This window comes from Mus pahari, chromosome 8 (genome assembly GCF_900095145.1).
Source record: "Mus pahari chromosome 8, PAHARI_EIJ_v1.1, whole genome shotgun sequence".
In the NCBI taxonomy this organism is placed as follows: domain Eukaryota; kingdom Metazoa; phylum Chordata; class Mammalia; order Rodentia; family Muridae; genus Mus; species Mus pahari.
The window spans coordinates 105,218,464-105,229,702 of NC_034597.1; the positions used below are offsets into that span (position 1 = coordinate 105,218,464).

The 11,239-nt window shown below is 43.1% G+C and overlaps 1 protein-coding gene across 2 annotated transcripts in view; it reads right to left on the minus strand.

Moving 5' to 3' along the window:
* Positions 1–1,341: 1,341 nt before the first annotated feature.
* Tgds (TDP-glucose 4,6-dehydratase) overlaps positions 1,342–11,239 on the minus strand; it is a 23,816-nt gene continuing 13,918 nt past the window's right edge. Inside the window, exons 6-12 of one of the 2 annotated variants that reach the window (XM_021203466.1) lie at positions 8,599–8,697; positions 6,614–6,673; positions 5,880–5,923; positions 5,012–5,177; positions 4,075–4,133; positions 2,829–2,926; positions 1,342–2,042 (exon numbers count right to left, since the gene is read on the minus strand). In XM_021203466.1, coding sequence (XP_021059125.1) covers positions 1,957–2,042; positions 2,829–2,926; positions 4,075–4,133; positions 5,012–5,177; positions 5,880–5,923; positions 6,614–6,673; positions 8,599–8,697 — 612 coding nt within the window. In that variant the 3' untranslated portion in view covers positions 1,342–1,956. The remainder of the gene's footprint in view (positions 2,043–2,828; positions 2,927–4,074; positions 4,134–5,011; positions 5,178–5,879; positions 5,924–6,613; positions 6,674–8,598; positions 8,698–11,239) is intronic. The other variant, XM_029541872.1, reaches the window with a different exon arrangement.

An 11,239-nucleotide genomic window follows, 5' to 3' on the forward strand; every position in this document is an offset into this window, starting at 1 on the left:
TGCCACTGCCATAGGATGACAAGAACAGGAGCAGCAGTGAAGTCAGCCAGAGCCTAGAGCTACAGAGGGCAGAGCTGGAAAAGTGACCCAAACCCATTGGAGGAGCCTAGATCATATGTGGATCTCAGACATTAGAATAAGAAATGGTGAAATTGAAATTGCCTTGCAGACCCCAAGATGTTAGAGATGCCAGAGCCATGGGATACCTGCTAAGGAAAGCTGCTAACAGGGAATGGAATCAGCCCAGGAGAAACAATTGTGTTGCAATCAACAAAGTTGAAAGGAGTTGGACATCAGACAAGGAGATGCAGAGTTTGGAGTTTGCCCATCTGGTTTTAGTCTCGCTTTGGTTCAGTATTTCCTCACCATGATGTTTTAGAATGGTAATGTATGCCTTGTAATGTTGGATGTGATCTGCTTTTTGCCCTTGCTTGAAGAGTCTGCCTGAGGTGAAAGTGAAGAGATTCAGATTAATCTCACAGACAAAAGAAGTCTCAAAAGAGCCTAGCATAGACTTTGTCTTGAAGTTTACTCTTGTGAAGAACATTTTAATCAAGCATAGAAAATTGAGAAAGGAAAATACAAAATTTATAGTTTAAGGGTTAAAGTGGCACCAGGAAGCAGAATAGAACTAAATTCTGTGTTTAAGGATATTAAATAGAATTAAGGGAGTGGTGACCCTGGGGCAAGGTCCCACTCAGCTAAGCTTATTGCTTATGCATTTGCAGTTGTAAAAGGGATAGTTATATTGTGTTGGGCATCATGATGACCTGGTTAGTGTTTTCATTTATTCATAAGGAGATATGATTGTGTGTCAAATTGGCAAGGAGTGGATACCACCACAGTCTCCATAGATTAATGTTTGTATGAATGGCCCATAGAGAGTGGCACTATTAGGAGGTATGGCCTTCTTGGAGTAGGTGTGTTCTTGTTGGAAGAAGTGTGTCACTGTGTAGGAGGGCTTTGAGGTCTGCTATGCTCAAGCTACTCCTAGTGTGACATACATAGTCCTTCTGGCTGGCTTTGGATCAAGATGTAGAACTTTTGGGTCCCCTAGTACCATGTCTACCTGCATGCCACACAGTGATAATGGACTGAACCTCTGATACTGTAAGCTGGTCACAATGAAATGTCCTTTCTAAGAGCTGCTGTGGTCATAGTGTCTCTTCACAGCCATGGAAACCCTAAGATGAAATCTACATTCACAACAGAGAAGCCTTACTTTTGTCCACCCAGTATCAGTGCAGTTACTTTTCAAAGTTGCACTGAAATCTTAGGATAAAGAGATTAAAAATACTTGATTATTTAAAAAAAAATTACAACAAAATAAAAAGACATTACTAAAAAAAGCCACAATCTGCATTTAATATATTAAAATATATTGACACTTTCATAAATAAAACCATTGTAAATTGTAGATACATGATAAAATTTCTGATACGGGTTATATAAAATCAACAACTGATTTTAAAAATGTAAGAAATTTACATTTTACCTTTAAAATCCATTTAACTTAATTTTATACAATTATTAAAAGTTTAAAAGTGCAAGATACTCTTCCATTTTCTTCAATTTTCACATCATCAGACCATAGAAAATATAGTCAGGACAGGAAATCTGAGACCAGCATGTACTGACGAAGGCTGGGAGCCAGAAGTCCAACGCAGCCCAGGATGCCAGCCACGAAGTACCACTTCCTGCCTTTGTTCTCAGAGCCAGGGCCCTGTCCTGCCCACGTCCAATGCTCCTGCTGGACCACTGCCTGAGGTGTAGAAGTTGGCCAAGGGGACCTCCACAGTGAATTCTGGACCAATCTGAAACTGCTGAAGACTCTGTATCCCACCCAGTGCTGAGGGCATCCCGCGCAGCCCAGGAGAGAAGATGGCACTTGTTTTAGGCACTTGATTCACCTCACAGGCTGAGGTAGGATGATGTCCTCGTCTCTGCAACTGGCAGTTACATAAACGGTGGCTGGACTGGAAAGGGCTCTAATGCCTTTTCTGCATTCTTCCAGTTGTGAAAATTCTTTCGGTACCACTCAACTGGCAAGAAAGTCAAGATAATGAAAATTTTAAAAACAGACATCAAGTAGCCAGCATTTCCCGAGGCCCTACTATGTCAGCAAAGTCCCTTCTTCAAGCTGAGGTGAAGGTCAGCAGGCGACTCGTCCCGGGAAGTCTGGGAAGTAGCAATGGGTGTGTCCTGCAGCGCAGAGTCCCTCCCACCCCAGGGTAATGCAGCAGACGCTTGGGTGTCAGTAATGTCCAGTGAAAGACCTAAGACATTTATGCTGGCTTTAAAGTTACTGTATAAAAAAGGGACGCTTGTTCATCTTCACGATGACAGGGGATCAGGAAGCATGAGATGACAGCTCTTTCTACAAACAGGTGACCTCAGTTTACAGTGTGCACTATTACTAGGTGAAATCAGTATATGGTGTGCACTATTACTAGGTGACATCAGTATATGGTGTGCACTATTATTAGGTGACATCAGTTTATGGTGTGCACTATTACTAGGTGACATCAGTATATGGTGTGCACTATTATTAAGTGACATCAGTTTATGGTGTGCACTATTACTAGGTGACATCAGTTTATGGTGTGCACTATTATTAGGTGACATCAGTTTATGGTGTGCACTATTATTAGGTGACATCAGTTTATGGTGTGCACTANGTGACATCAGTTTATGGTGTGCACTATTATTAGGTGACATCAGTTTATGGTGTGCACTATTATTAGGTGACATCAGTTTATGGTGTGCACTATTACTAGGTGATAGCAGTCTGCACTGCTCCCTCCCCAGATGATCACGTTACTACATACCTGTTTTCTTTATTCCTTCTTCCCATGGCACTTTGGGCTTCCATCCTAAACTGTGAATTTTTTCAGACTTCATTGGATATCTCATGTCATTGTGAGGCCTTGGAAAGCAAAGATTTAAGATGACACTGAATACACATGTGCACATTTGAGACAAAATGCACACTCACATGTCTTCATAATTCACATTACAACAAAATCACCCTGGAGGCATGCTTATTGTAGAAACTGTCGCGCCCGTCGCTCCTGCCTGCAGGATAGAAGGACTTCGACACGCAGAGATTCTTCCACAACTTCTTTATTCTCTTGCTTGCCGAGGCAAAAGGCCCCCCCGAGCCCGAAACCCTCTGGTTTATATAGCCCTAAGGGGAACGTGTCTGCCTGTGATTGGTGCTTACTTCCGAACCTCATTAGCATCTCTGTGCTGGCTCGTTGCGGAGCCTGGCNCATGCGCCTAGCAAGCTGTTTTTTCTCTCCCTTCCCCCTTTCGGGTTGGGCGCCATTTTGCTACGGCAGAATGCGGCGGCTTGCCACAGAAACATTTTATAAACATATAAAACCCATAACTGCCAATGCCTGGCATTCTCTATAGCCTATTCTTTCTAGTACTTCAGCCATAACTTAGGTGCAAATGAAGTGCCTAACATATAGAAGAAAAATAATAAATGTTTGATGAGTGAAGAAATAAATCACACAAATATAAGTAACTTAGGATTCTTGAGTGTCAAGCTTAGGTCAAGATACTTTGTCTATATTGTAACTATAGCTTAGAATACTTTTCTAAGGAGATAATCACCACATTTCACAAGGGAGGAAACTCCACACTCGGAAAGAGTCCCTAAAACTTGAAGCCCACAGCTAAAAATAGTGCAGTCCTTAACCTCTATGACACTTATGCTTAGGAAGGAAATTCACAAGTTAAACTCTTTTTCTGATGAGTTCATACACTGTATAAGCACCTATGGCTTCACCATCTTCACCGTATGTTCCAACCTGTCATTCATGTAGTTCACTCAGCTGTCACTCAGAGTCCACCCACCTGTCACTCACATAGTTCACATACCTGTCACTCACACAGTCCACTCACCTGTCATTCACATAGCCCACCCACCTGTCACTCACATAATCCACCTGTCACTCAATGAGTCCATCTACCTGTCACTCACATAGTCCACATACCTGCCACTCACACAGTCCACTCACCAATAACTCACGGAGTCTATCCACCTGTCACTCAGAGTCCACTCACCTGTCACTCACGTAGTCCACCCAGCTCTCCGTTTCAGACTCTGAATTAGTCTCTTTGATCTGTCAAATGAAGCAGACTTCTGAGCCATGTTACAAAATGAGAGCCCCGAAGAACAGAAGCGGAGGAGAAAGACAACTGCTTCACAGCGGGAGGGAGCAGGACAGCAAAGGTTCTTCCACCCTGGTAGTTCACACTCAGTCCACAGACCTCATCAAGAACACAGACTACATGAGCATGGGAGATGGGCAAAAGCCTAGGATGAATATTCAAGTTGTGGCCTCGCAGTTGTTTATGCTCCCCTCACTGTTCTGTGACTCTGACTACAGTGTTTCCCATTTCTGAAGCTCAGTACATCTTACAGCTAGAAGACGTTCTTCCCCTGAAGAACTAATGCCGTTTCACAGGAAGGTACATGGTACACATAATTATCAATTATTTTCCCATGTGTTCAGTTTTAGTTAAGCGAATGGTATACTAGTGACTCAGTGGTCGTTTGAGTGAGAAATGTCCCCTACTGGCTTGTGTATTTGAATGCTTGGTTCCCCACTGGTGGCACTGCTTGGAGATGCCACAGAGACTTCAGCAGGGGAGGCTGTGCCCAGAGGACATCAGGCTTCCAGGTCTTACAGCCTTGCCCCATGTCCTGTTCTGTCTTCCTTCTGTTTCCTGTTTGTGGACGAAAATGCATCTGTGACACACACACACACACACACACACACACACACACACACTCACACACACACTGTTATCCCCCACCCCTGACACATACACACACAGACACACACAGAGAACTCTACGCCACAATCCAGCCTTCCTCCTTACGTTGCTTGTTTCACTGCAACAACAGGAACGTAAGTAACATAGATACTAACTAAATTCTTCATTCCTGCCATGAATTCAGGGACAACCTTGCCAGCACCCTCCACAGCTGACATACCAGCTGTATTAACTCTTTCGCAAGCTGGACGACCGACATCTCAAAGTTGGTCCCGATGTTGTAGATTTCGCCTGGCTCTCCCTTTGTGAGGACAGTGAGGAAGGCTTCTACCACATCAGCAGCATAAAGGAAGTTTCTTCTTTGCAGTCCTGATCCATGAATACAGCTAAGCGGATTAAAGAAGGCAGAATTATAAGGTGCAGGAATAAGCCATGGCCAGCTCAACTCTGGGAAAGCCACTTCCAGAGTTTCGGGAAATCTCTGAACGAACAAATCAATTCCCTTAAATTTTCTTCCCCATTTCTATATGGTACCCAAACTTCTGAAGGATTCTTAATTTAAAAAGTAGAAAACACCGATCCCTAAAAAATAAATTCATTTTGAAGAAATACCTAGGCTGGATGGGGTTGCACAGAACTGTAACTCCAGCTACCGGGGACTGAGGCAAGAGGCTCCATGTTCAAGGCCAGCCTAAGCAACTTCAAAAGTTACAAATGAAGTCACAGGGCTGGGGAAGGAGCAGGGGCTGCAGCTTGTTAGCAGAGTGCCTGCCTAGGACAGACAAGGCCTGCTTCAAGCTCTACAACCTAAGAATAATGCGTAGGAAAGGAAAAGTCTTAGTTTTATATTAGTCATCTAGAAATATGAAACCAAACAGATGTCAAAACTTGATTTTCAAATTCAAAATTCTACAGCAGATAACTTTGGAATTTACCTCAGTAACTTCTGAGGACAGTTTAGTTACGAAACACACCACGTGAAGTGGAGCAAGCGTTCCTGAGCTCGAAGAACGCTGAGCCCACGGCCTCTATGGCTCCAGGATTCCTACTGAGCAGACAGCATATGAATGCAAAAATAAACAACGTACCACTTCCTGTCGTGCTGCAGCAAGGATATGAACTTTGGAATAACCTGGAAGAATATTTAGATGTCATTTCAGACTTTGTAAATGACATTAATATGAATTTAAACTCATAATATTAAAAATTATGTTATATGTATATGGATACATTCCAATTCTTTTAACCTAAATTCACAATATTTGGCAAGTAAGAGAACTTTGAGGTAGTTTGTGATTTCATAAAAACTTTATAATCAAGCAATAGGTATCATGGGAATTCAGAAGTCTGCAGCCAGCACTCGCCACCTCTTTGGTGACTTCTCACATAGAGGCAGACATCTTATCTCACTTTGTCCCTTATATATAAGCACTTACAGAGTAAGTCCAAGCTCCCCACAACATTGCCTAATTGGCTTTTAACTTTTGTACGCCTGGACGCATCTGCAGACAGTCTTAAGAATCCATGGAAGATAACACATGTCCACACACATCCTCACACTGGACCTAAAACTCCTGTGTTTTCATTACATCCCCACTTTAAAGACAATGGCTGTAAGACCTTAAGGCATGCCAGCTGCAGTATGCCAAGCTGCTGCTGTCTCCAGACTGTGTAAGTCTGAAGAGATGTGCATGCAACCTGCACAGAGCATGCACTTATGCAGTTACAGCACAAATTACTTCAGGGAAATAACCTCTCAGAGAGCATTTTCAATAATGTTACAACCAGTAAAAACCACTAAGAATTTAGAAATAAAGTTTACCTTTTCTGGATACTGATGTGGTCCATAGACATTACTGCTTCTTGTGATGACAACTGGGAACTTAGAATAAATACTCAACATCAGTGACAAGTGGGTTACTTTAAAATATGCAAAGTTCCAAAACACTGGTGCCTAAATGACCCATTGTCAGCACATACTGAAGGGTCTGCCTGAGGTAGGTAGGTATGGGTGTGTGTGTGTGTGTGTGTGTGTGTGTGTGTGTGTGTGTGTGTGTAGCATATAAAAAGATTATTTGTAATACTATATATTATCTTACATAATGTTTTTATTGATCATTTGGGAATTTCACATTATGAATCCCAAAACTCCCCAGTCCCCCCAGACCCTCCAACCCCACGCCCCAGCTGACGCTGAAGTGAGGCAAGCTCCCTCTGCAGCTGTACTGATGACTGCAGACCTACAGCTGAGGAGGAGGGCGCAGAAGCTTCTAGGACAACCTCCACTGCCACCTACTCTTCAAACAAGAGGCAAGTCTCACAAAGACGGCTCGCACCTGTATTCCTAACACTCATGAGCTAAGGCAGGAGGATTCCTAGTTCACGGCCAGCCTGAGCTATGTAATGAGACCCCGTTTTTGTCTTCTAAGTCAGGCCTGGTGGTGCATGCTTTTAATACTACAATCCAGGAGGCAGAGACTGGTAGGTCTCTGAATTTGAGGCCAGCCTAAGCCCACATAATAAGACCATATTTACACAAACAAAAACCCAGCATGCGCACACACACATGCACACACACATACATGCATGCACACACACACACACACACACACGCACACACACAGACATGCATGCATGCACACACGTGCACACACATGCGCATACACACACACACACACACACACACACACACACACACACACGGGCATGCGGCACAGATGAAGGCAGAGTGTTCAGAAGAACAGGCTCCTTCCCTAAGCACCAAGGCCTTCCTTCCACATGATCATTACCAAGATGGCTTCCAGCAGTCTACATTTAGATAGATACCAAGTTGGCTCTCTCCACTGAATCAACTCTTACAATTAAAAAGGCCCACCCCAGAGAGCATGAAGAGCCTCTTGCTTGCCTTTCTGACTCAGCTCCTAGTACCCGACCACGGCTGGTGGGAAGGTGGCAGTATGGCACAGGGGCTGCTAGTACTTGTTTTGCTGCAACTCTGGAACAGCACTGTCAGAGTAACCAGACATAAGTCTACAAGTCTACTCCATACGGAGCCCAAACCTGTGAGTCACACAGGAAAGCCACTGCCAGGACAGGGGCCTTGTAGGATTTCCACGGAGCTGCTTCTCCTAGACTGCAATGTTCTATTCCTGAAGCAGGATGAAGTATGTTCCAGGTTAGTGCTTTCCTGGGGAACTCAACAAGACCTTGTCTGTGCCATGTTAGAGTTCGATACTTACAGCCCCTATACCCACATTCAAGCCAGGTCTTCCATGCCAAAGCCAGCTTAGAATCTTAAAACTTACATCCACACTTAATGGTTTAAGGGTCTCAGAAACCAGGCTGGTGAGATGGTCAAAGTATTTGCTGCCAAGCCTGATGGCCTGAAAGCAGGATGCAAGGAAAGGACTGGCTTCTACATGCTGCCCTCTGATTGCCACATTCGTATTACAGATCTCTCTCTCTCTCTCTCTCTCTCTCTCTCTCTCTCTCTCTCTCTCTCACACACACACACACACACACACACACACACACACATACACACACACTTACTCAAAGGATAGATGATAGGGGGTGAGTGGGATGGGTGACTATGTAGGTAATATATATAGTAGAAAGATAGGTAAATAGATACATACATAGATGAATGGTACATAGATGATACATAGATACACAGATGATAGGTAGGTAGGTAGGTAGGTAAATACATACATACATACATGCATATATACATACATACATACATATATACATACATACATACATACATAGATGAGTGATACACAGATGATACAAAGCAGCTTTTACCTTGTATCTTTCCCAGTAAGACTGCACAAAACATTCAGCAGCTGCTTTGGATGAAGCATAAGGGTTTGTAGGTTGTTTGGGTGATGATTCATCAAACTCCTAGTTTTAAAAGAACACATGTGAATTACACATGCTCTCTAAGTGGAAAACATATTACAAGGTCTAAGCATGTGGCTCAACAGTAGTCAGGTCACATTTAGGAGGACCTGGGTTTGACCCCAACTCATACACAGTGTATACACAGTACTCCACAGACACATGTAGCAAAACAAAATGGAAAACCAACCATGCTATCAGTGTGAAATGTCAATCACTGCATCTAAGAAACCGTTTCTTGCTCTGGTGGTCACATCTGTAATCCCAGCACTTGGGAGGTGGAGGAAGGAAGGTCAGAGTTGAAACCCTGTCTCAAAAAAGACAAAACCCAAACCAGCACAGGGATATCTTGGATCCTAATCAGGGAAGAACAGTGCAGAGGTCCTAAAAGGCCAGTGTGTGGGGAAAGAAATGGAAATCCAAGTTACTGAGCTGGTTGGACGCATTTTAAATCAAACCTATACTGTCAACCATTTAAAACTAATTACTTATTACTAAATATATGTGTGTATGCATGGGTTTATGTGCACCACATATATACAGGACCCATGGAAACCACACAAGGGCACCCGTATCCTAGAACTGGAGTTACATTGATTGTAAGCAACCACTAGGGATCAGGAACCAAGCCAGGGTCTTCTGTAGGAGCAGAAAGTGCTCTTAATCAGTGAGCCACAGTTCCAATGTTATTTGTTATTTTGGAGACAGACTGTTACTAAGTAACACGGGCTAGTTTTTAACTTAGGATCCTCTTGCTCCAGCCTCCTAAACTCAGATTATAGACCTGGTCATCAGGTCTGTGCCTCCAGGCCTGGGTCAAATTTGTCAATCTTCTGGTAGCTGTTGACAGCTACTGCTGCAGCAGGCTGAAGGTCACCACTGAAAGGGTCATCAAGCAAAATCATGGAATTACTTAGCTATAAAAATTACCATCAGAGTAGCTCTATAATAGAGATGAGCTATACTATACTGGTACCAGGCAAAATGATAGGGGGAAGAAAGTTTCTATATCATCCATTTTGTGCAATCAATAAATAACTCAATTTTCCTGAATAGAAAGACAGCTGCATAGACTTGGAACTAGAACATTAGAACCCTCTCTAAGTACCTGACATTGTTGAATGTTTTCTATCAAAACTTGAATCTGAAGTTCTTCCAGAGAGTAGAAACCAACTGCTGGCTAATACCATACCAAATGTCCATAGATTAGAAATGTTTAGGAGGGGCTAGGGAGATGGCTCAATGGTTAAGATCACTGACTGCTCTTCCAGAATTCCTGAGTTCAATTCCCAGCAACCACATGGTGGCTCACAACCATCTATAATGGGATCCAATGCCCTCTTCTGGTGTGCTTGAAGACAGCTACAGTGTATTCATATACATAAAATACATAAAAATTATGCAAAAATATACTTAGATAAGGGAATCTGCAGCTTTACCGGGTAACAGTTGGGTGCTAACATATCAATCATGGTACTGATTTGAAGATTAAAACTTCAGAAATATGAGGAACCACCACCCTCTTTTCTACCTAATTAAATTTTTGACTGCCATTAACTCTTTCGATCTGTACAAGATCACATGACTACACTAAGGTGTTAACTGTATGGATACTATCTTAACCATTATAATGGTTAGAAGTAAGCATACAGTAACTGTTACCTCAATACAGATTTTTTTTTTTTTTATTTTATTTTTTTGAGGCTTTATTTATTTATTTTTTAAGTAAACCAGCTTAGATCAAACCCAGGGCATCACACACACTGACCAGGGACTCAACTGACACCTAGTATGTTTCTGACTTCCCAACAGAGCATATGTTTAGAAGGCAGGAATGAAGGAAAGGAAACTATGGACTAACTAATGGCACTATCTCTGTCTAAAAAGTACAAGAATTAGGGATGATTTCATATGATCAGAACCAGGCGTGGGGTACATCCCTACAATATCAGCACTCAGAAGGCAGGCAGGAAATCATGAGGTTAAGGCCAGATGGAACAACACAAGAGATTCCAAGCAAGCCTGGACTACACAGGGAATCTGTCTCCAAAACAACAAAGGAACAGATTCCAGCTCCAATAACTGCTTCCTCATCCCTGACATTCTAGTGTGTTTCCTGCCCAGGAGAGGGTGAGCCTCGGAGATGACGTCATCGTGCTGTAAGCCTGGGACAACACATGAGGTCTATTGCTGTGCAGCAGGGCAGTCAGACCAGGAGGAAGTGTGCACTGTGCTAATCGTTCCTCAGGAGACACTCCTGACTTGAGAAGAACAAAGGACAATGCAACATTTTGGAGGGCAACACAACACATGTAATTAGAGCTCAGTGAAAAGTTGTGACCCTTAGTCAGACAGACGTCCATGCTGGTACCCAGTAGGTGAACCTTAGCCAGACAGACGTCCATGCTGGTACCTAGTAAGTGAACCTTAGCCAGACAGACGTCCATGCTGGTACCCAGTAAGTGAACCTTAGTCAGACAGACGTCCATGCTGGTACCCAGTAGGTGAACCTTAGTCAGACAGACGTCCATGCTGGTACCCAGTA